The 25,573-nt window shown below is 35.0% G+C and overlaps 2 protein-coding genes across 2 annotated transcripts; one reads left to right on the top strand and one right to left on the bottom strand.

Annotated features, from left to right (window-relative positions):
• The first annotated feature begins 16,068 nt into the window (after window positions 1-16,068).
• Window positions 16,069-18,652, top strand: LOC126727063 (uncharacterized). The gene is made up of 2 exons (XM_050432522.1): window positions 16,069-16,521; window positions 18,031-18,652. The coding sequence occupies exons 1-2, from the start codon at window positions 16,239-16,241 to the stop codon at window positions 18,402-18,404; spliced, it is 657 nt and encodes a 218-aa protein (XP_050288479.1). The 5' UTR covers window positions 16,069-16,238; the 3' UTR covers window positions 18,405-18,652.
• A 106-nt stretch (window positions 18,653-18,758) lies between these two features.
• Window positions 18,759-21,680, bottom strand: LOC126727062 (S-type anion channel SLAH1-like). Its single transcript, XM_050432521.1, has 2 exons — window positions 20,742-21,680; window positions 18,759-19,227 (listed from the first exon to the last, which is right to left on the bottom strand). Exons 1-2 carry the CDS (start codon window positions 21,660-21,662, stop codon window positions 18,925-18,927), a joined length of 1,224 nt encoding a protein of 407 aa, XP_050288478.1. The 5' UTR covers window positions 21,663-21,680; the 3' UTR covers window positions 18,759-18,924.
• Between the last annotated feature and the right edge of the window lie 3,893 nt (window positions 21,681-25,573).

The raw sequence follows: 25,573 nt of genomic DNA, 5'->3' as shown, positions 1-25,573 counted from the left end.
AGACTTGTATGGAAGAGGAGTGGAACTTGAAATTGATAGGTACCAAATTGGAGAATGAAATAGCGAGAGAATTAGTGTTGGGAGGAACTCAACCGTGGGACTGGACCCTAGATCATGGTAGGCCAGCTGTGGGTTTGGTGGTGTGGTGGCAGTCCTAGTTGATGATTATATCTTGATAATCAGTTTTAGGGTGGAGGTCAGACATGAGTTTGAACTCTGGATTGTGGAGAGAGAGAGAGAGAGAGAAGTCTAGGCATTTTCCTCTTTGTTGAATACCGAAAATGTTGCTCAAGTGGCTGTTTGATGGTAAAAGTTGATGTTTAAGTGACTTTTTTGTTCTATTGGAGTTCTTGAGTCAAGGTTTTAAATTTTGACAGATGCCTCATTTTTTATTTTTTTATTTTTTTTCATTAATTTTGTTAGTTTTTTCATGTTTATAATGGAGAAAATGAGGAGGTGGATTATGGAACCCTAACAGAGCAGGCTTTAGGTGGGTAAAGTGCCAAATTTCAAACCACGAGTAGGCCAAAAAAAAAAAAAAAACTTTTGGCCAAACCATGGGTGGCCAGGTGGGTAAGTTGTAACTTGCCCAATTAAATAACTAAACTTGTGACTTTAAGTCACAATTTCAAGCTAATAAATGCACATTTATTATTGGCTCTGGTGGATGAATTGCAGATGCCTCATTTTGATCTTGTTTGTGTTAATTTGTTATGTTTTTTTTATGTCTATAACAGAGAAAGTGAGGAGGTGGCTTAGGAAACCCTAATAGGGCAAACCAAAAGTGGATAAAATACAAAATTTCAAACCATAGGTAAGCAAATTAAATGCATATTTATTTAAAGCTAATATACCATTGACTTTAAGTCACGATTTCACACTAACAAATGCACATTTGAAGCTAATAAACGTTGCTGAGATTTGTTGTTTTAAATGCACATTTATTATTTATTATGATGATATACCGTACCTAAAAAACATTATGGTCCATGATATTTAGTGTTTTTTTAATTAATTTATTTATTTTTTATTTATGATGATAGTGAGCTATGGATTGTGTAATCTTAAAATCTACGTATTATTTAACTTTAATTTTTAAGTTATTTATTATTTGTTATTTTATTTATATTGAAAGGAAGATATAGACAATATAATCATAATACTATTATTGTTATTGTTATTGTTATTTTCATTGTTACTTAATTATTTTTCCTAGATGTGAAAAATATGAGTAAACCCATAATCTAATCAACCTAATCCACAACCTGATCAACCCACCCCACCTATAACTTGTTTTTCACACTACCTAACCCTATCCAATCCATTTTCCAAGTCTACTTTTGTCTTGTTAATAACTCTACAATAACAACCCCAAACCACATACATCAATATCTCAAATAAAAACCCCTCAACCTTCTCCACTGTCATTGCCTTCAGCCCTCCGTTTGGTATCATAACTCAATTGAAGGAACCTAATGCAAAGTGGATTCCATATGATTCCTAATCCCAACAAACCTTGACCCTTCAAATTGAAGACCCACAAAACCCATCCCATGATCAAACTCCAACAATCCAAGACGAATCAACCGCACTCTTTGAGTCGGTTTGCGTTAATCTCAACCATGCCGATTTGGCTCGAGCATTGAGGTTGCCTTTTTCGGTGAAGAAGAGCGCCACCGCTTCGATGGTGGAGGTGGATTCCCTAGGGTCGGTGAAGGAGATTGGGTTTGTGGAGGATTTGGTGTCCAATTGGATTCTTTTACACCACACACTACCCAAACTCTCTAATCTCAAAATCTCATCTCTACTCAAAACCTTACACCCGATATTAACCAATAGCGAGCAGGTCAAGAGGCTAATCTTTGAGGTTTTGATCATGGAAGCCATGGGGTCTTGATGCGGAGAAAACAATGGGAAAATTTTAGAGTCTTGCTGGTGGGTGTTGTGAAACACGGATCAGTGGTTGGTGGATGTGGTGTTGTGAATGGTATGTGGTGGTGGTTGTTGGTGTGGGTTGATTGGTTTGTTTGTGTTTGGTCGGTTGGGTCTGTTGATGATTTTGGCTTGGGTTGTGATCTAGGATTCGTTTGTGTTTGGTCTTTGTTTGTGATCTAGGTCTCTATTTGTGTTTGGTCTCTTCTTCTTCTTTTTTTTGGTGTGTGTTCTTGTAATCTGGGTTTGAGTTCTTGGTTGTTGGGTTTGATTTGAGAAGAACTTCAAGAATAAGTTGCAATGTTCTTACGAAAAATAATGAAAAGTAACAAAATTTTTTTTAATTAAATTATATTTAAGGTTTTTTTAATTTAATTTCTTTTCTTTTTTTATAAATTTTCTGGTCCGACTTAAAAAAAAATCAAAATGTTGATATGTCATTTAAAAATGTCAAATAATTTTTTTAATAATAATTTAATGGCCACGTCAACGTCATGTTTGCAAACAAGGCACTCTGCTTGCCACGTTGGAGTTTTCTGTTAGTGGGTTAATAGTAGAGACCAAAAGAATTGATTTTCAAATTTTAGGGACTGGAATAGTAGCAAAATCAAAATAGGGACCAAAATGGGAATCGGTCCAAATGTAGGGATCAATAGTGTATTTTTGCCTTTTATTTATTTATTTATTTACACCCATGCATTATAAAAATACTTAGAAATGAACCTATAAGTGTGATTCCTAATAATGTCGCAAAGTGATCCACTAATTTAGTAGCTACATATGATATGAATTTTTAGCTCACAAGATTTTGACCAATTTAGACTATGGTTGCCACTAAAAACCCATATCATTAAGTCAATTTGACATTGTTATTGTTTTTTTTTTTTTTTTTTTTTAGATGTGAAAAAGTATGAGTAAACTTGTAACCCAATCCACAATTTGATCGACCCACCCTACTTGTAACTTGTTTTTTACCCAACCTAACCCTACCCAATCCATTTTCCAAGTCTACTTTTGTCTTGTTAATAACTCTACAATAACAACCCCAAAACCACATACATCAATATCTCAGATAAAAATCCCTCAACCTTCTCCACCATCATTGCCTTTAGCCCTCTGTTTGGTATCATAACTCAATTGAAGGCACCTAATGCAAAGTGGATGCCATATGCATCACTTAAGAAGACCATTAGAAATACCTAGGCCAAAACCAATATAAGGTATCGAAATCAATATTCGACTTTATCTTCTTCTTCTTTGAAGTTCAAAATAGGGTAAACTCCAGATTTGCTAGTGAGAATTGGGTAGACTATCAATGATAAAAATATGATCGATACAATTGCTAGTACCATCCAACATCCATAATCTATGATTCTTGCTGCACTAAACCCCATATGACCAATGCATAAATGTTGGAGTCCAAAATAATCCAAAATCTTTGCAAGCTAGCTAAAATCGATAGATGAAAGGCTGATACCGCAAAATATACCATGGCAATATTGATATGTGTCACTTTGCATATGACTTGTAAATTTATATATTGCACAAGTTTTGACATGGGTATGGGTACAACATGATACAGGATACAAGGATGCATAATTTCTTGAAAAATTATGATATGACACATTGGGAATGCTACAATTAATTAAATTAATATTTAGTTTTAGGTATATTTTTGGACATATGGTTATATTTATTTTAGAATCTAAAATCAAGTAGCAATAATAAAATGTTTGTAAATATATTTGTAAGGACACGATTCGTAACGACCCGCAACGGTGTTGGGTTCGCACGTAAAAAGGCCCAAACAATATCATTTGTAGAGCGTGGGTTTGAAAGGCTAGGCCTCAGTCACCAGACGGTGGGTTTCTAGTAGTGCTCATACATGGTTAAGTCGTCTTCGCCCTAGGAGTCTTTTTCCTGGAGGCGGGCTGGGAGGCTCTGGTTTTTGGCCATTTTTCCCAACCTCCTTTCTGGATTGCTCACTTTTCCTTTTATACTCGCCTGCGTTCCTTATCCTTCGTCCACGTGTAGGATCGACATTCCAAGGCTGATATTTGTCCCATCAGCCCATACCCGGAGTGGTTGGGGGTGGTTGTAAAAGCTGGAGAGTATGGCTCTGTCAGGTAAAGAGTATTGAATGGCAGTAAGGGCAGCTTTCCCTGGTCGTTATACTTTCCAGCGTACCCTTTTCTATTGACATAGATATTTTAGATTTTTTCCGTAGCTGTTTTCTATATCATTTTTGCCCTTCCTTCCTGTGAGATCTCGGACATGCCGAGGACTGAATCATCTTCGGCTGTGCCCCAAGGCCATTTTGTACTTGTATTACCAATTTTGAGCTATAACCCTTCTCGGCTCGGGCCTTAGGCCTTAACGAATAGATGGGCCAGGACCACAAACTATTGGGCCCTACAATAGCCCCTCAAAATCCTGCTGTCCGACCTCTTGGTTGAAGAGGAGGATTTTGGGAACACCAAGCCTTTATTATGGCTCGTTTAACTCTGTCCTTCATTAATGCTGGTGTCTCTTCATCTACCCAGGAAACATACCGGACTACAAGACATTCCTATGAATTCATTCATAATGCGTCCCTGCCGTTTGATTATCCGAAACGCGCCTTTAATGACTTCCATTTACGAGACTATTTAAATTCGACGATTTGTTGACGATGTGGGGAAATGGAACGGGTATATTCTCGTTTACAGATTTTCTTGGAAATGTAGACAAATTAAATACCCTCCGTTTTACCCTTCGTATAAGAAGAGAAGTTGGAGGCTATTTCTCTTGTACAGAGACCCTTTTCATCCTTCTGAAATCTGCAACCCTTAGCCTCCTCCAGAGTTTACTTTACCCGCTAGTTACACCTTAAATTGTGATACGTTCGAGATAGGCGTACGTAATGAAGGAACCATACCCCTCCCAGAAACACCACATTCTTATGAAGCTGAAAATGGCTCGGTCAGGGTAGAGATGGCGGAGACTCAAGATCCTTCTTGCCTTCCTTTCAGCCAAAATCCGAAACAGGGGCTCGTCACGTCAAACTTTCGGCGCGACTGAGCTGGGGTCACCCATTATCAGTACCAGCCGCTCTCTCATGAGCATAGCTAACATGGCACCAGCATGTTAGGAGTCAGGACTGACGCAGGGACTAAGTGCCCCTGCTTTTTCCTCTCTTCCTTCACTGGTGCCTCCTTTTGCCTCTCTTTCTTCTTCTTTCCATCGCCAGATCCATCCTAGCGCTTTTCCTTCTTCCTCTTCTTCTCCTCCTTCTTTCTCTTCATCTCCTCCTTCTTCTTCTGAAGAAAGTCCTCCTCTCAATATGGGCGCTACTGGGGCAGAGTTTGGAAGGACTTCGGAAACGAGTTTAAAAAAGACATCCGATTGCTTATTGGTCATATTGTGGTTGTTGTTGTTTTTTTTTTTATTATTGTTTTTGTAATCCACCTTCTGTATAGGCTTGTTTAAGCCCTTCTTTGTACGTTGTAATACCTTTTTATATTAATAAAAGTCGTTATTGCTTTATTTCACATGTTCTATCTCTTTATTTCTGAAATGGTTACGCCGTGAAAAGACATACTATATTGTGAATTCTTTTTATTTTTACACTTTGACCGACGTCTAGGACCGAAATCTCGGTTAATAGAAAGATCCTACTCTGTGTTTATTGAAACTACCCGACTTAATAATATTGAATTGAACAAATGATACTTAGGGTTGAAACCCATATTAAGAAGAAAAAGACAGGATATTGTGATGAGCTTATTGGGGCGGTCTGGCACAATACCGCCGACCTGAGAGTACAATACTTAGGACCGAAATCCCTTATCAAGGAAAAAGGTACTTATTATGAACTCACGAATGCTGTTCGGCACAATAATACCGACTTGAACAAATGACACTTAGGGTCAAAACTCTTGCTAAGGAAAAGATATTATCATGAATTTAATAGAGTTGTCTGGCACAATAATGCCGACTTGAGAAAAACAGCACTTACCCCAAAATAGCCGAGATGACAACTGAATGCTCGGCGCGGTGTAGGAGGTAATCATCCGAAGACATATAACCCGAAAATGAACAGCCCCTCCAGGTTGCTGGGTAATAAGGTGTTTCACAATCTTCCTAACAACTTTCATAGCCTTAACCTTTTTCTAGTATTTGAGCCGAGGATCGAACAACTTAAAATTTTTGTTAAGTAGCTGACCTTTCCAAAGGTTTGAATCCGAGGACCATACGATACCTTGGTTGGACACTCATCTAAGTAGTTGGTTTCTCCATAGGTTTGAGTCTGAGGACCATACAATACCCTGGTTCTGTCCAAAACTCAGTTTTCTCATCTAAGTAGTTGGTTTCCCCATAGGTTTGAGTCCGAGGACCATACAATACCTTGGTTCTGTCCAAAACTCAGTTTTCTCATCTAAGTAGTTGGTTTCCCCATAGATTTGAGTCCGAGGACCATACAATACCTTGGTTCTGTCCAAAACTCAGTTTTCTCATCTAAGTAGTTGGTTTCCCCATAGGTTTGAGTCCGAGGACCATACAATACCCTGGTTCTTTCCAAAACTCAGTTTTCTCATCTAAGTAGTTGGTTTCCACATAGGTTTGAGTCTGAGGACCATACAATACCTTGGTTCTATCCAAAACTCAGTTTTCTCATCTAAGTAGTTGGTTTCCCCATAGGTTTGAGTCCGAGGACCATACAATACCCTGGTTCTTTCCAAAACTCAGTTTTCTCATCTAAGTAGTTGGTTTCCACATAGGTTTGAGTCTGAGGACCATACAATACCTTGGTTCTATCCAAAACTCAGTTTTCTCATCTAAGTAGTTGGTTTCCCCATAGGTTTGAGTCCGAGGACCATACAATACCCTGGTTTTGTCCAAAACTCAGTTTTCTCATCTAAGTAGTTGGTTTCCCCATAGGTTTGAGTCCGAGGACCATACAATACCCTGGTTCTGTCCAAAATTCAGTTTTCTCATCTGAGTAGTTGATTTCCCCATAGGTTTGAATCCGAGGACCATACAATACCTTGGTTCTGTCCAAAACTCAGTTTTCTCATCTAAGTAGTTGGTTTCCCCATAGGTTTGAGTCCGAGGACCATACAATACCCTGGTTCTGTCCAAAACTCAGTTTTCGATTGGTAGTCGGGGGAAATAACCCCCCAGCTATGGCATGGGACCTTGGTTTTAGGGGGATTGGCTCCTCGGCCAAGCCCCTAGAACCATCCATACGATTGACGCTACAAAGTGTAGCCCCTAGTCAAGAATCATAGCCCCTAGTGGAACTCTACGCTAGAACACTATAACCGGCTGTTAGAAATGACAAGGAGACTTTCTCGACCTACCGTCTATGCCAACACACAAGCCTTTCCCACAGACGGCGCCAATTGTAAGGACACGATTCATAACGACCCGCAACGGTGTTGGGTTCGCACGTAAAAAGGCCCAAACAATATCATTTGTAGAGCGTGGGTTTGAAAGACTAGGCCTCAATCACCAGACGGTGGGTTTCTAGTAGTGCTCATACATGGTTAAGTCGTTTTCGCCCTAGGAGTCTTTTTCCTGGAGGCGGGCTGGGAGGCTCTGGTTTTTGGCCATTTTTCCCAGCCTCTTTTCTGGATTGCTCACTTTTCCTTTTATACTCGCTTGCGTTCCTTATCCTTCGTCCACGTGTAGGATCGACATTCCAAGGCTGATACTTGTCCCATCAGCCCATACCCAGAGTGGTTGGGGGTGGTTGTAAAAGCTGGAGAGTATGGCTTTGTCAGGTGCAGAGTATTGAATGGCAGTAAAGGCAGCTTTCCCTGGTCGTTATACTTTCCAGCGTACCCTTTTCAATTGACATAGATATTTTAGATTTTTTCCCTAGCCGTTTTCTATATCATTTTTGCCCTTCCTTCCTGTGAGATCTCGGACATGCCGAGGACTGAATCGTCCTCGGCTGTGCCCCAAGGCCATTTTGTACTTGTATTACCGATCTTGGGCTATAACCCTTCTCGGCTCAAGCCTTAGGCCTTAACGAATAGATGGGCCAAGGCCACAAACTATTGGGCCCCACAATATTAATTAAGAATTATTATTTTTTAAATATAGCAATTGGAGAAGTGCTACATCCACAACATTTCACAATAAATCATAGATTGTTAGTTGTTATTGGCTCTAATTTGAACCTGCCACTGAAATTTCTTTTTTATCCCACCACTAACAACCTATAACAACTTACCACTTAGGATTTGTTGTGAAAATGTTGTGAACATAGATTTCTAACAGTAAACAAAACCAAGATAAACATAAACATAAATATACACATGACAATAAAATATTTTGTTTCATTTAAAATCACAAACATATGTTATTCTTTATTCTTTATTTTCAAGGCATGCCAAACTCACAAACATTGTTTCATTTAACATTATACACTTTGGCACTTTGTTGTTATTGTATCTGCATGGCATGTACTCATTCCACCACTATTTTGTTCAATCACGTTCTCTGTCATTTGTTTGGATTTGAGAGAAAAAAAAAAGAGTATAACAACCAAACATTTTGAAAAAGAACACCAATAACCACTTATGTAGGGCCACACCTGAAACCTTTTAATTCCACAAAGATAATTATAGTTTAAATACCAGCCACGCTTGTCACGTATGTGAAGAATGATAATATACCCGTGTGATGCACAGGAAAGATATTAAAAATAAAATTTTAAAAAGAATAACTTTAGAAATTTTGTTTATATTGCATATTTATTTATGGTAATTTAAAAGATACCATCACTTAACTGGGAAGAAATATTTAAAAATATGTTTTCTTCTTGTTAAATGATGAGAAATGCCCGTGCGATGCACAGGAAAGATATTAAAAATAAAATTTTAAAAAGAATAACTTTAGAAATTTTGTTTATATTGCATATTTATTTATGGTAATTTAAAAGATACCATCACTTAACTGGGAAGAAATATTTAAAAATATGTTTTCTTCTTGTTAAATGATGAGAAATGCCCGTGCGATGCACAGGAAAGATATTAAAAATAAAATTTTAAAAAGAATAACTTTAGAAATTTTGTTTATATTGCGTATTTATTTATGGTAATTAAAAGATACCATCACTTAACTGGGAAGAAATATTTAAAAATATGTTTTCTTCTTGTTAAATGATGAGAAATGTATTCTTCTAAGCTATAGTAGAATTTCTATCTTGTTAAAAAAAAAAAAAAAAAAAAAAAAAAAAAACAGTTTCACATGCACATTTAGTATTTATGGTGATGATATACTGTATCTTAAAAAAATTATGGTCCATAGACATTTAGTCCCCCCCCCCCCATGATGATAGTGAACTATGAATTGCATAATCTTAAGAATTTATGTATTATTTAACTTTTATTTCTCATCAAATATATATATATATATATATAACTTTTATTTCTTGTTAATTTATTATTTGTTCTCTTATTTATATTGAAAGGAAGATAAAAACAATACAATCATATTATTATTATTATTATTATTATTATTAGTTGTTACTTTATTTTTTCTGCATGTGAAAGAATATGAGTTAACTTGTAACCCAATCAGCCCAACTATTATATGGTGGTGACATTCTAGCTTAGCATCAAAGAGGATTCACTGTGAGGGAACTTGGATAATTGGCAGTCCATGTGAGAAGTTGCATTCTCGATCTCGAAGCCATGGGATAGTAAGTCACTAGTTAGGCTTTCCATCTCTTTATTGTTATGATGAGCCAACAAGGTCTCATTAGAAACTCTCATCAGATTACTAAGCACCTTTGCCACTACTTTCATTATCCTTAGCAATAAAGATGGTAACAGACAAAGAGAAAAGAACTGCTCGTGAAGGCCGAGTTGGAAGTTGAACTTTGTCCAAACTATTTTTGGGGAATACTTATGGTTGGTGACCTACTTAAGTACATGATTGAAATTTTTCACAACTAGCTGTTCCCTTTTCGATAATCTTGTATATTTTCTCCCTTCAACTCTATTAACAACATTAATTTTCAATATTTGGAAGAGATTGTTTTCTAATAAAGAGATAAAATGTTTGATAAGGTTACTCCATTTTCCAAACCTTGTAAAAGTGCATGGGTTTTGGCTAGACTTTGCAAAATTGAACCCCCTAAACAATAACCTAAAGATTAATACCTGATTTGACCAAGGATTTTATGAATAGCAATAAAAACGAATTGACCCGACTTGACCCATTTTGAAGTGATTTTTTTCCCACATTAGATTCATATGAGACAGTATAGTATATTCACTCTTAACAGTTTCACATGCACATTTAGTATTTATGGTGATGGTAAACCGTACCTAAAAAGACTTATGGTCCATGACATTTAGTTTTTCCCCCATTCTTTTATGATGATAGCGAACTATGGATGTGTAATCTTTTATGTATTATTTAACATTTATTTTTGGGTAATTTATTATTTGTTTTCCTATTTGTATTGAAAGGAAGATAAATACAATATTATTATTGTTATTGTTATTTGTTGAGGGTCATTTGTGAGAATCCAGGTGGAAAGAAGGAAAGCCCAATAACAAGGGCAGCAAAGAATTGGCGAAAGAGACAGCAAAACCATCAGGCCCAAGTGGCAGGAATAATGGATCACAGGCCTTAGAAATAAACAAATGGGCCTTGAAGAGGCAAGTGAGCTTAAAGAAGCCTGGAAAGAGAGAAATAGCATCCCATGGGTAGTGTATGATGTAGAAAAGTGAGAAATGACCGCCACAAGCCCAAAGTAATGCAAACTAAGAAAGTAAGGGTTTATGGCAGGCCCATGAACCCCAAGAATAATAATAAGGTAATTGGGTCGGGGAAGCCTAATGAAGTTAGTAAAAGCCCATGAGAATGCAGAATTAGCAAAAAGGCCAAGGAAGCCCAAAGAAAGCAAATGGGCTAAGGACATCCAAGAGAAAAACAAAAGGGACACAGGAGCCCATAAGTAAGAAAAGAAACCAGTGGCCATACCAAGCCACTGGGAGAAAGAATAAATGGTTGGCCTAAAGAGGCTCAGCAGGATTAAACCATTACAGTAGGAATAACATAACAAATATGGCAAGAAATGAGGTAGGCCAAAGAAATATAAGGCCCATCATCAAATAAAGCCCAGCTCTTGAGAGGAGCGGGAAATCAAAAAGCAGCCACATAAAAGGTCAAAGAAAATGGACGGCAGACAATGCAAGCAAGCCTTCGGACCACGGCAGACAAATGGGCAGCAGGTAGATTTTGGACACATATGGAAAGAAGGCACGCGCAAGGCTCAGGCACCACCAGCCTGTACCCAGCCAATACAAAGCATGGTGAGGTCGGGGGTCAGAGATTTAGAGGGCATGGTTTGGTGGTGGGGAGAGGGGAAAAATCTATTTTGAAGGCTCCGGCTCAGGCTCTTTCGGGGAGGTGTCCTGCTGGGATAGCTTACTACCCAAAAGAGGCAAGTTGAGTTGGAACCACTAGATGCATGCCATGAGGGATAGGGAGAGAGAAAGAACCCAGACTGTAGCAGGAAAGGGTGCCACAGCAAACAAGCAAAAAAAATACTCTTCCTTATCTGGTGATGGGAGGGTGACACAGATGGAACAGTGATGGTCGACCAATACACCCAGACCAGACAAAGGGAGTTAAGGGCTAAAACAGTAAAATCTGGTCACAGTAGGCACTATAAAAAGAGGGTCTTGCCGTGAGCAGAGAGGGAGGAAAAAATCGACGGGAACTTCGACTAAGAAATAGGAACTTAAAAAGAGAAGTAGAGAAATAGCATAGAAATGAGTGGGAAAAGAAAGAAAGAAAACAACCAGAAAGAAAGACAAAGTGAGAATTAGAACGGTAGGCATGCACCGGTAGATTGGTTTCCTCTCTCCCTCATGAAATCCTACTCTCTATGAAAACCTCAATGAGCATATGTGCAGAAAAACCACTCAGATCTGTTTCCCTCAGGGAAGTTAATCTCCATGGCAAGACTTTTTTCTGAGAGATTAATTGCGTTGAGAAGGAACGTTCTTTCCTCTTTGGCTCTGCTCCTGCGGACCAGATTTTGGTTGATTTTCCTATGATACTGACTAACCCATACATATTAATATTTGTTAACTTCTGTTCTGTTCTTTCCCTTCCGTAAAAGTGATTAATATTGCTGCTGTAATTGAGTTCAAGAGCTGTTTGGTCATTTCTCACTGAGTGGCCAAATATTTTTGTTTATTTTATTATTATTATGTCTGTCTACCACAACTTGCCTGAAATAGTTCTGCCTGCCGTAAGCACGTTCCTGGCTGACCTGGCCTAGTTTGCGCACAAGCCGGACCAACTTGAGTTGCAGCTGGACCGGTCCCAACTCCCTTATCCAGAAAACTTGGGCTTAGCGCCGCAGGAAACAACCCAACATCACTAGCACAACCCACCACCTTACATTATTATTATTGTTATTGTTATTGTTACTTTATTTTTTGTATGTGAACAAAAAATATGAGTCAACTCGTAACCAGTAAGCCTAACCAATAACCTAGGTGCCTTGGAGTCAGTCAAAGATTCATGTCATTAATACAGACAATTCATTCGGGAAGGAGCTCTTGTGTGAGAAGTTTCGAAGTTGTGGTGGATCAACAATGAGTTACCTATTGAGATATTAGAGTCTAGGAAACAAATTTTTTGTTCTAGATTGCAAACTCCTTTTGTAGTTAATTGCCTTAATTTGGATGTGCTGCCTTAGTATTAGTTTTTCCTTTGAAAATGTTCTCCATCGTTTTTCCACTTTGTCACGAAATCTGCTTGTCTTGATTGCTTTACTATAATAAACTGATACTTAAGCTAATAAAAATAATAAACTTAATCACTAAATCATTATTTTAACATTACTTTCGTACCTTTACGTATATACACACAATTTAAATGTACAACTAAATAGGTAGGTTAAATAATAGCGTTCATTGGTGAAAGGTTGGCCCCTAACTACAATAGTTTCTCACATTTTTAATGCATCAACCAGATTTTTGTGTACAGATGGAACAGATGTGGACTGCAAATTGCCAACCGTGGCTTTCAATTATTAGTTTGTACAAAACCTTATCCTTTCCAAAACTACAGCCTTTTTTTTTTTTTTTTTTAATGTAGTTGTTATTTATTTAAATTTAAAGAAGGTAGCTTTTATTTTTTGACAAATTTCTTTTGATTATATCCCAAAAACTCGTAATCAAGTTGCCCAAACTCTTACTGGGACTGCAAAAGAGGTTGTGGAGGCATTGGTTTGGACTGAGAAATGCCCTCTTTCCTGTTTTCCATTCTTAATGTTTAATGGAATAAAGTTCTATCCATTTTTACCATTAAAAAAAAATAAATAAATAAAACATAAGTGGGGAAGGGATGGACTAACATGGTCATGGGATCAAATGAGGATAAGCAGGGTGATGTTGATTTTCACACTCTTTTTAAGAATGGTGTGGTCCAAGCTCTAAATGATCTTTTAAAATTGCCTATCTATCTGCACACACTCATGAGTCCTTGTGTTGCACACGGTGATTAACATTCTCTCCGGAGGAATTGGAAGACAGGAATACTGCATCTTGAGAAATAATCATTTTTGAAAAGCATACCTAATTTGCCAATTGCCACAATCAAATACATATAATCGTTTTAACTTTTAACTTAACCTGTTCATTCAAAACTCCAAAGCCACTTCGGCTAGAATACCCAAAGCAATATCAAAATTTCATAGATCAATTAAATTTGATCATGCATAATTCGATTCCGTGAAAATTTCAGCAATCAAAATATCATATGGATCATTATTTGTCATTGTGTTTTCATTTGGGTTTCTCACAGGTTCTACTTCTATTTTGTTTGCGAAAAGTTACATCAAAATTTCCGTGTGATTCTAATAGTTGAATCTAAATTCAGGCTTAAACTTAACTCATTTGTTGGATAAAAGAACATTAATAAAATATTTTTCAAATCAAGCTTGAATCAATCATAAATAACTTATATTATATATGACCAATTTAAAAATTCTGATAATGTGCTTCGACAAAACTTTTTTTTTTTTTTTTTTTTTTTGAGAATCAATGCAAAGCATTTTAATTAACGAAAACTGTTAAAATCAGCTAAAAGTACATCTGTAATATCTGGTGGTACATTTTCCATCCAGACTTGTAAAGAAAAAAAAAATTGTTCTTCTCAGTTCTCACTAGTAAGTAAGTTACAGTATTACAGTGCCTTTGTATATGAGAATAAGTTAAGTTTGAAAAATAAGAGGCTAAATACCGTATCTCTTCTACAATGTGGCCAAAGTTTGACAAAACGTTATTATAACATTATATATTTTAATGCTGTTGTTTGTTATTTTTGGAGGAAAATATAGTTCTTTTTAAGTCTTAAGCTTTTTTTTTTTTTTTTAGTTTAGTTTAGTTTTTATTTTTATTTTTATTTTTTGGCATTTCCTTAAGGAAGATTGTGCAAATCTGCCTGAGGTACAGATTCAAAGTCTTAGGTTCTTTAAATTATCTTCCAAATTTACACCCTTAAAAGAGAAGTCAAGTCATCCTAAAATCTTTATCATAAACCAAGTTGTTAACGTGGCCACTGGCCTTTGTTTTCTGTTTTATGTCCTTTTCCATTACATTTAATTAATGTTCGTAGATGACCATCTTGACACCACATGGTTTTGACTTTTTCGTTAACTTTTCTTCTTTTGAAATTGCACCTTAAGGCTTAAGACTACTCTACTTTCTACCCCACTTTTGCTGATATAATTAGACAATCTTTTTTTTTTTTAATCTTTTTTTCAATTATAGCCCTACACTAAAAACCAAAATTGGTCAAGTATACCACATTCTTCTAAACAAATTCATACCTAATTCAAATACAAATATTAATTCATACTTAATCAACTCAAATACAAATATTAATGTGAGTTTCAGTTAGCTTAATTAATAAAGTTTTTTGTAATAGAATAAAATATTTGAGATTTAATTCTTGCACAAATATTAATTCAACTTAAGTAAATAAAAAATAATAAAAAAAAGCTTTTTATGATTATCGATTAGATCAATTCTTTCAAGAGAATTGCTATGTTCAAAACACTTTCACAACAAATTATAAGTGACAGGTTGTTATTAGCTATTACAAGTGGACAAAAAAGTAATCTAAGTTGTAGATTGAAATTAGAACCAATAACAACTCATCACCTTTGATTTGTTGTGAAAAATGTTGTAAATATAACACTTCTCTTCTTTCAATGTGTGTCCTAAAAAGTTTCTCTTCATTACTTTTTAAATAAATAAATAAAATTATTTTAGGTTGAAAATTGTTTTTTATAAATTTAAAAATATACTTAGTATCACGTCCTTACAAAACACATCATATCTCTCTTCTATATATTAAGAGGATTCAAAAAGTTAGTAATGTCTTTATAATAAAAAAATAAAAAATAAAAACCTCTAATCTAATTAGATAAACTTTATTCCTAAAAAATAAAAATAAAAGGTTAAAATTGTAATTCGACAAAATTCAAAAACAAAAAACTATTTGAGAAACTTTTTTTCCTAAAAATTAGTATACACTCTCTATTTAAATACCTCAAAGAAAAAAACTTTCTATTTAAAAAACTTTTTCCCGAAAAATTAGCACACACTAAATCTAGTAATTTACTCTTTTTCAAAATCCTAAATTTTAGTTTCTTAAAAATCTCTTTCTGTGTAACCTCACCAATAATAAATAAATTCAAATTAAAAAATTACGACATTAAGACTCAAAATATTAGAGAGAGAGAGAGAGAGACTCATCACACGTGCAGAGTGCATATGATGACACTAGTACACTTTTAAATTCATTGAAAGATAAATATTTCCAATAAAGTGGTGTCATGAGATTTACATTGGCTTCATTTTGATTTATAACATAACAACTAACATGTACCCCCATTTGTGTTAAAGAACTTTTTTTTCTTTATTTAGTTTTTTATTTTTTTTTAGAAGGATAACATGTTAAGTTTTATTCATAGTTTGTGTTTCCACCCCCCAAATAATAATATTAGATAAGTAAAAGGCCCTTTTATGTAAAAATAACTAAAGCCTAGGGACTTCCTCATAAAATTTATAAAATCTCCATTTTGAAGCAAAAACAAAGAACAAAGAAGAGGAAACCACTCCTTCCTTTCCTTCCAAATTCCATTTCACATCTTCCCTTCTCTTCACTCCATCAACCAAACCAATTCATTGCTCTTTTTTCCCATACACCCAAAAATCCTAACAACAACAATAAAAACCAACAACACCCCCAAAGCAAAAAAGAAGAAGAGAGAAACAATGCAACAGCTATTGTTCACGGTGATATTGTCGGAAATGGCATTGATATTGGTGCTACTATTCAAGACCCCATTGAGGAAGCTAGTGATATTGAGCCTGGATCGCGTCAAGCGCGGTCGTGGGCCAATCATGGTCAAGACCGTTGGTGCCACCGTCTTTGTGGTGCTCTTGTCCAGCGTCTACAGCATGACCAAGATCCAGAAGCGGTGGATCGATGAGGGAGCTGTTAATCCAACGGATCAGGTCCTCATGGCCAAGCATCTCCTTGAAGCCACTCTTATGGGTAATTACTAATCTAATCTAATCCAATCTTTGCATTTATTTATTTTTATGTACTAATCATTGGGTTTTTTTGTAGAACAACAATTTTGTGAATCATGATTTGATTTGAATGAATTACATGATTTTGACTTTCAAGGAAATGGGACTTTGTGGTTGGCCTATTTTGACAGATTGGTTAATGGGTTCTTTGCATTTTCTTCTTTTAAGTATTGCAATCTCAAATAAACTTCAAAACTGAGCAATGTCCTTTTTTGTGTTATTAAGATTTTCCTTAAATTTAATGGAAAAGTAATTGTCTAATAAAAAGTCAATGCTAGGATCGTTATTTGTACTGATTTAGAAGGAATGACTTGATCAGCAAACAAAATATGTAACATTTTGGTATAGTACGGTCAATGCTAAAATCATTGTTCTGAATCTATACATATTGTGATGTAATATATATTTGGGTAGCCATAAGCCCAAAATTATTCACAGCTGAGGTGGTAGGTTTTGATTGGTATACAATAAAAGGAATGTCAGTGGTGGTTTCATGTGAAAGTGATTTTCATGCTAATTTCATTCCATTGCCTTCACAAGTTATGAAAAAAGTTGTGAAATTTGTTATGTCTATAGCACTGTCGTGACTTGTGACTATAGAATGCATCAATACCTTTGTCAAAATACCTAGGTAATGTTTTGCTGCTTATAAGTACATGTTTGAAAGTCTGTCCGCAGTTTATCTAAGTCTGAAGTATTTTAATCTTGTTATAAATTAGTCCTTGTTATTTTTCACCTTGTTTTTCAGTTACAGACAAGCTGTTAAGTGATTTGCTTCATGGTGGTTTATCTATAGCACTGTTGTGACTTGTGACTATAGAATGCATCAATACCTTTGTCAAAACACCTAGGTAATGTTTTGTTGCTTATAAGTACATGTTTGAAAGTCTGTCCGCGGTTTATCTAAGTCTGAAGTATTTTAATCTTGTTATAAATTAGTCCTTGTTATTTTTCACCTTGTTTTTCAGTTACAGACAAGCTGTTAAGTGATTTGCTTCATGGTATTTTTGTTAAAAAGTTTTCATTTTGGAGCCAATGAGCTCTGGCTCAAATGTCACTTCATCTTCAAGAGTAGTGGGGGAGGGTGAGGTCATTGGTTCAAATCCTTTGGGTACATTTGCAACTTACTGATTACAAAGGAAATATATGTAGGAACCTTTACTGCTGGACATGATATTTGATGAAGCTTGAATGCTCTTAGCTGGATAAATGTGGGCGACCTTTATTAGTTTGTTGAGGATACATAGCCGACTCCAGAATTTTGGGACTTAGACTTGATTGTTGTTGTTTTAGTTAAAAGTTTTGCATGTACAGGATCACATCATGTTTTTTCATTTTGTAACGTAATAATGCTTTATGGCTTTGAGTTTTAGGACTGGGTTGTTTGTTTCAGTTTGAACCCCATTTTGCTCAATAAACTTGTTAGCTGTGGACCTATGTTAAAATGTAAACTTGGGGCAACTGCTTGCAGGTTCCTCCCTATTCCTTGCACTGATGATAGACAGACTACACCATTATATCAGAGAACTACGTATAAGAAGGAAGAGCATGGAGGCAGTTCAGAAACAGGCTCGAGGATCTGAAAATGGGAAAGTTGAGGAAGCTAAAGCATTGGAGGAAGAGACAGCTAAATTGCGAGAAAAACTGAAGCATCTAGAATCGGAACTTGAGACGAGGACAAAAGAAGTGAATGCTGCAGAGGCCAATGCAGTTGCACTAAGTAAACAATCTGAAGGATTCCTTCTTGAGTACGACCGCTTACTTGAGGAAAACCAAAACCTTAGGAACCAGTTGCAATCATTGGACAGGAGATTGTCACATTCTGGTAGCAAGAAGAATACTTAAGCAACACGGCACCTCTTGCATTTTTTTCCTTCTTGAAGTTTTCTTTCATTTTTCGTAGTATCTTCCACCCCATTCCCTGCCTCAACCCCAAGGGAAAAAAAAAAAAAAAAAAAAAAAAATCAGGAGTAAATAGGATTTTCATTGTGTGTTTAATTTTACTTAGAGCTTAAGTGCTGGAGTTGATCAATTTTGTCCTGACAAACTGAGACAAATTATTAGGTTATAACATGGAAAAAAATTTCTGCTGATTTTGTTATGTTTATGAATATGCATTTTTATCCCCCTTTTTCTGTATGGTTTAAAGTTTGGATTGTAATTAAGACCTTTTGGGTTCTTTCTGCTACAATTGAACTATTCAAATCATTCACAAAGTTTATAAGTTTCCATTATAATTAGTGACATTCTTCTGTCAACAGCTCTATGACAGTAGAGCATAAGCTTTGCACTACAATTAGTCGTCATAATTGCAGGTAAACCATAACCGGTCTGCGCCGCCAGCCTAGTTTCAAGTCTCCTTCTCTCACTTGTCAACTGCAATTTCTGGCTTAGTTGCAGTCTTCCTTAGTTCATTAAGAGAACTCAGACTAGGATCATATTCACGCAAAAGCCTGTTGCTGTTGTGTGCAGTAAGTAGCATCAAACCCATAAAGACTGGAACACACAGAATCAATAGCACAAGCGTCATCGCAGGTGCTATATGACCTTTCACCTCTTTTGCGTATTCCACAGAGGCTAGAGCAAGAAAGGTAAGCGGGAAGGAGAAAGCCCACCATGCAACATGGAACCTCTTGATAGATTTCTTGAAAAGGGTTGGCCTACAAGCCTGTATATAAATCCATGAGTGGATTAGTTGCACGTTTCAATTAGCTAGGGACCCCCTTCTTCTAATAACAAAGCCAGAGGCCAAGGCTGCATTAACACGTATATTAATCACCTCTCTGTTACATGCAAAGGTGTGTGTAAATGCTGCTTTGTGTGGGGCTTTCATAGCACTCTTCCTCTATTATTTGTCACCTAGAAATGCTTATTGACAACCAGCTAAATTTTCTCATCACACATCTATATTTTTAGGGATGCAAAAACTAAAGAAACTTATTTCTTCAACTTGACCTTTATGGCCTAACAGCTAAAGCTTATTACTTCAAAAAGTTGCCAATGAAAACTCTGATCCAACCAATCATAAGTTTAATGGTGAACTTTCAAATAGAGTGCTCTTCACTTCACTATGCAATACCTCTAGCATTATTTTCACTTTTTAAAAAAAATTTAACGTTTTTACCGTTTTAACTTCCTTGATCTAATGGTTGGTATCAAAAGTTAACTTTTTAATTTTTAATCTGAACCATGAGAAGGTATTGCATGGTGTAATAGCCCTAATTATTACACCAGATCTCAATCCAGGATGATACTATCTACTCTCTGTGACATTAATTATTTAAAGTTGTAGAAAGTTGAGGCATTAAACTTGTCATAATGTCAAGAGCAACAAATAATTTACACTATCAATCTCAGATCATTTCTTCCATGTACTTCGCTGACTAGATTGAAAACCACTTCAAAGGCATATATACTCTGTACTCAGTAGAGGTATAACATTTGAATCAAATAAAAAGTTTAAGGGTTATGACAAGCTGAATATTAAAAGTTTATGATTAATTCATTTATTTGTATTTTAAATGCAAGTCTAACTTGAACTCATCACTAAGTTAGATTACATGTTTAAACTTAGTTCATTTTTGAACAATCTTGAATTTCTTCATGAATTGCTTAATTAACTTATCTTTTCTCCATGTATAGTAGATACTATAGCTAAAATTTTTTACCTCTTACCAAATTTATACTAATAATTAATAACTAAATTACAATTGAAATTATTTTGTTTGATTTAATTAGATAGAATGATTTTTATTTATAAAATTATAAAAATTAGAGTCACCAACCTTGTATCATTTAAAATATATATATATATAGTTTTTACCAAATAATAATTTGATATCTTATAAATTTATTTGCAAACTTACACAATCTAATCTTAAGTCAATATAAATATGTTTGTATGCATTTATACATATAAACATATAATATTATATTGTGTAGACTTGAATCAAGCCTTACTCTCACGAGCTTGTTTACAAACACAATAATATGTTTGAACTCAGCTCGATTAATAATCAAGTCCAAACTTGAGTTTAAACTTGCCTCGTTTGTTAAATAAACAAACATAAAGAAGTTTTACCCAAACTGTTTATGAACTTGGTTCATTTACACAGTACTTGTGCTGCTATTGAAATAGTGGAGAAATGGAAGTATGTGAGAGGAGTAAATGATGAAAATTACCAGAGACATGAAAAGGAATAGAGAGAGGAAGAAGAGCATCTGTGATGAAGTATCAAAAGCTCCTGAAATGGAGCTCCAAGCTAAACTTGCCATGCTTGGTGCAACAATGAACAAGAAGAAAGCTGGCCTCAGCATTACTGGAAAATGATTACCACCAGGTAGGCGCTGATAGAGGGTAACGAAGAGTACTAAATAATGTGCCATGCCTAGTGAGAACATGAAAATCGCACTCTCTTTCCACCCCATCTGTGCTGCTCCTTGAGCACCTACCAAGTTCCCTAGCACTGATATCTGACTTGTTGGATTTGCCATCATTGATAGAAACCTCTTTTCAGTGGTGAACCATTGCCCATATATTTTGATGTCAAGCACCAATATTGGAATTGCAAAAACCAACCAAAGAACTAGATAAGTGTTACTCTTTGGCCTTATTAATGGGGCTGATTGAAGCATGAGAAGCCATGAAATCCAAGGGGCGTACAAGAAGTTCACTCCTATATGGTGTAAGAATTCTGCCTTGACCAAGTGAAAATGAAAGTAACACCTTAGAATATATAGCATAGAGAGTGTAATTAGCACCAAAAGTGCAAGACACCATAGTAAATGAAAAGCCGTTGAAGAAATCATGTGGAATACTTGTTGGAAAGCTTGTGATTCATCTGTTGGCTTACTTAGAATTTTCCATAGTAAAGCTTGGGCACCAAGAGAGATGCTTATTCTGAAGTAGCCTGCATGGAGCCTGGTTAAGATGTATGATTGTGATGGATTGGAAATGGGAATTGGGTGGGCATGAGACTCTTGGCTAGTGACATTAATGGAAGCATCAATTACTACCTCAACTTGTGGTTTCAATACTGGGTCTTCCATTAGTAATAGTATAATAATAGAAGTGATCAGTGACTTTGTGTATAAGATTTGCATTTTTCAAAATAAGTACAAAGGGTGTTTATATAGGGAAAGGAGTGAGTGTGAGAAACACTTGAAAAATCAATTCAACATTGTGTGTAAAGCCACTACACTGACATTTAGGGCCTGTTTGGATTGAAGGGGGAGAGAGGGGGAGTGGAGGGAAGTAGAGTAAAATTAGCTAAAAATATGTTAATTTTGGGCTAATTCTATTCTACTCTCCATCCCCTTCCCTCAATCCAAACGAACTATTAACAAGCTAATACAGTAGTACTAGAGAGTATTATTGTCTTTTGGAAATGCAAAATTAGTAAGTTTTTGAATTTGAGTTTTATTCTCGTATTATTTTTAATTGATAATAGTTCTCACTTAATCTTGTTGTGACATAATCGATCTTAAGTAAGGTTTTATCAATTTTAATTTTGAAAAACTTCTTTGTGTGGAAACAACCATAACAAACAAGTCTTTTTATATAATCAAGAATTTTATATTACATGTTTGAATATTATTATGATAACTTTCATTGTTGTTTTTATGTTGTATTATTTCATTATTTTCTAATTTATTTGAACAAATAGCAAAAGGCCTTTGACCTCTAAGATTTGGGTCAATTTGCAAACATGCCCCCATACTTTTCATTTTGTATTATTGACCTTTGTGTTATCATAAATGATAAAATTGAATGTGGTCACTTTCCATGCATGTAACGAATTTGTTATAAAGAAAATTATTTTTAAAACAAGTTCATTTAATTTAATAGAAAAAAATTATTTACATTAAATTGAATTGGGAAAAAACCATGCCGGACTAAAAAATTCTATAAAAATTAATTGAAAAGAAAAATCTCATCCAACTAAATCATTTTATTAATAAGAAATCAAATGAAAATTTAAAATCAATAAAATTTTAAGTCCTACTAGAATTATATTCTTTTAATTCAAGCTAAGATACTACAAGCATTACAAAAGATGATCAATCAAGAACAAGAAAAAAATTTACAAGAACAAATAAAAAAGTTATGACAAAATTTTGAACCATGCTACAATAGTAAAATGCACTCGTTTTATGGCTAGCAAAAATGATACAAACATTACAACTAATAAGGAACAAAGAAAAAAATACAATACAGGACAAAATATCTTAAGAAAACAACTTCACAAATAAAATAGATCAAACCAACCATTACGGATTCTTCCGCAACTATGAGAAATTCTTCTTAGTTTGTAAAAAAATCTTCTTCTTTTCTCAAAAGAGAAGGGAGAACCACAAAACAAAAATAAGGTCAATAACGAAAGTTTTGATGCCCGAAATCCACTAGCGAGTTTAAAATCCAAGCCATATATCTTAGTGCTTAGGAACTCGACCCGATGGCTTCATTGACATGAGTATCACAAGCTTCCGCTTCAAAGTCAACAAGGGAGGAGGGATCTGCAACAATCAGACGGTTTTAGAGCTCATGCACCAGAGAGAGAGAGAGAGATGGTTTTTCTAAGCTGATTTTTTTCAAATTTTCTATTCAATTAATTTTATATTAAAGTTGTATTAAATTAAAATTAAAATTAAAAATCAATATTTATTATAAAAATGAAGATTTTATAATGGACGGATTTAAAACGGAGGATTCCATTTTGATATTTCTAATCACAAATTCAAATTTGGGAATAAAGTAAATTACGAATAAGTCTGTCTACTAATTACTTCTCCCAAATCTCATGAAATCAAGAAATTTGTATATTAGATACAACCTTTATAGTTTGTAAGAACTTTTAATAGAGATTGTTTGTTTGGAAGCATTTTTTCTATAGATTTTCAGTCATTCAAGATTTTTTTTTTTTTTTTTTTTTTTTTTTTTTTTTTTGATGGCTGAATTTCAATCATTAATAAAGCTTTTACATCAATATGTCCAAAGTAATAAAGTAGAAGAAGTCCGAAGGTACTACCCAACCACTAAGGTTGTTGGCAATTCCTAAACCCATCTAAAAAGAAGTATTTTTACTTTCAAGATAGTTTAGGAATTGCCAACAACCTTAGTGGTTGGGTAGTACCTTCGGACTTCTTCTAAACTGTGATGTAACCAAGTTTAGGAATTGCCAACAACCTTAGTGGTTGGGTAGACCTTCGGACTTCTTCTAAACTGTGATGTAACCAAAAATATAAGGTAGCTTAGGTATTTATGAGGGGGAATCCACGTCTCTGAGCTCACAATAGTAGTTGGATGGACCATTTGACCCATAAGCTCTGTCTAGGTCCTATGATCATGGTTACCATATACGCTGACTTAGAAGTATCTCCCCTTGAGCAGTCTACTGCAACTCTGCAACTACTAACCTAATCACACTAGGTGACTAGGTAAGACAAACGAAGCCTCATCGATCACATAGGTCTGTTAGAGGCCTGTCCAAAAAAAGGGAAAAATATACCCTGCACAGTGCAGGGTATATATTTCCTCACTTTCACAACTGGCGGGTCCCACTAAAGAGTGGGACTCACCATTTGTGTGAGAGGAAAAGCATATACCTGATGTAGGGTATAACTTCTTTCAAAATAGGCTTAATTGGAACTTAATAAGGATCAACTACAAAAAAGGCGACATGTGCCATAGAGTCGAGATTACAAGGATTCATATTGATTGCTTCAACTATTGCTCTTATCATTGCATTTAATGCAATCCAACTACCATCAAGTTGCATTAAATGCTACTTGACAACCATCTTAGCTTGGTTCCCTTTTGATTTTAGGAGACGGGAATGATCCCACGTGTCCCTTTTTCTCCAGGAATGATTAGATGGGATGGATATAGAAGCATAGTGTAAAGATATAGTGACAAAGTTTAACTACAAAATTGACTATAACCTTACTTAATATTTTTTTATTGAAGGTGAATTTTAACAAATTCATCATTGAATTACATCTTCTTATATCCTTCATGCTTACAAAATTTCAAGAAAATTAAAGGTCAATAACTATGTTATCAATAAAATTTTTAAATTATAAGTTTTTGTAATTTAAAATTATGTATAAAATATAATCTTATAGATCATATAGTAAATGATATTCGATTGACAAAAAATTTGACATATGTATTAAGAACGTAAAGAACATGCAATTCAACGGTTAGATTTTCAAAATATGTAATAATATTTATTTTATTGAGTGAGTTTGTAGCCTTAAGTTACAACCAATTTTATAGTTAAACTTTGTTCATTGATATATAGGAAAAAGTAATAAAGAAACAATTTATGTAGCTAAGACTATTTAAAAAGATTATTAAATATTGATACATCTGTATGTCATAGATCCTAGGAGATGGTTGGAACGAGGAAGATAAGAAATAGTTGAAATGGTTGGTGATAGCCAAACAATAAGGAAGAGAAAAGGCATAGAAGCAAGAAGCTAATGGTGCTCAAAAACATAATTCAACTTCAATGCTTAATTCTGCTATTTAAAAATTAAAAAAAAAAAAAAAAAAGTGTGCCCCTGTTATAGTACAAGATGCTAAATTCTACCCAAGTATTGGAGATGATAAAGTGAAACACTTATATTGTGAGGAAGTGAAATGGCTAGTAGCTTATGGCCTGTTTGGTGGAAGTTTAGAGAGGGAGGAGAGTAGAGAGGAGTAGAGGGGAGGAGAGTAGAGGGGAATGGTTCCCCTCCACCTTGTTTGGATATTTTTAAAATTAGTAAGAGGGAAGGAAGTAATTAGTCCTTCTCCTTGTTTGGATGTTTTAAAAATTAGGATGGAGAGGAGAAGAAATGATTAAAATAGACAAATTTACCCCTATTTGAAAATGGACTTGCAACATTGGTCTATTATTAATTTAGAAAAAGTAAATTGAGGAATTTATCTAGTTAATAATTTATCTACTCTACTCTCCCTCCAAATCTCTCCAATTTGGGGAATTAAAAATGAGGGGTTAGAGGTGGTT

The sequence above is a fragment of the Quercus robur genome, chromosome 5 (genome assembly GCF_932294415.1).
Source record: "Quercus robur chromosome 5, dhQueRobu3.1, whole genome shotgun sequence".
Taxonomy (NCBI): Eukaryota; Viridiplantae; Streptophyta; class Magnoliopsida; order Fagales; family Fagaceae; genus Quercus; species Quercus robur.
The sequence above is the reverse complement of the archived record's forward strand: the minus strand, read 5'-3'. Positions and strand labels throughout refer to the sequence as shown.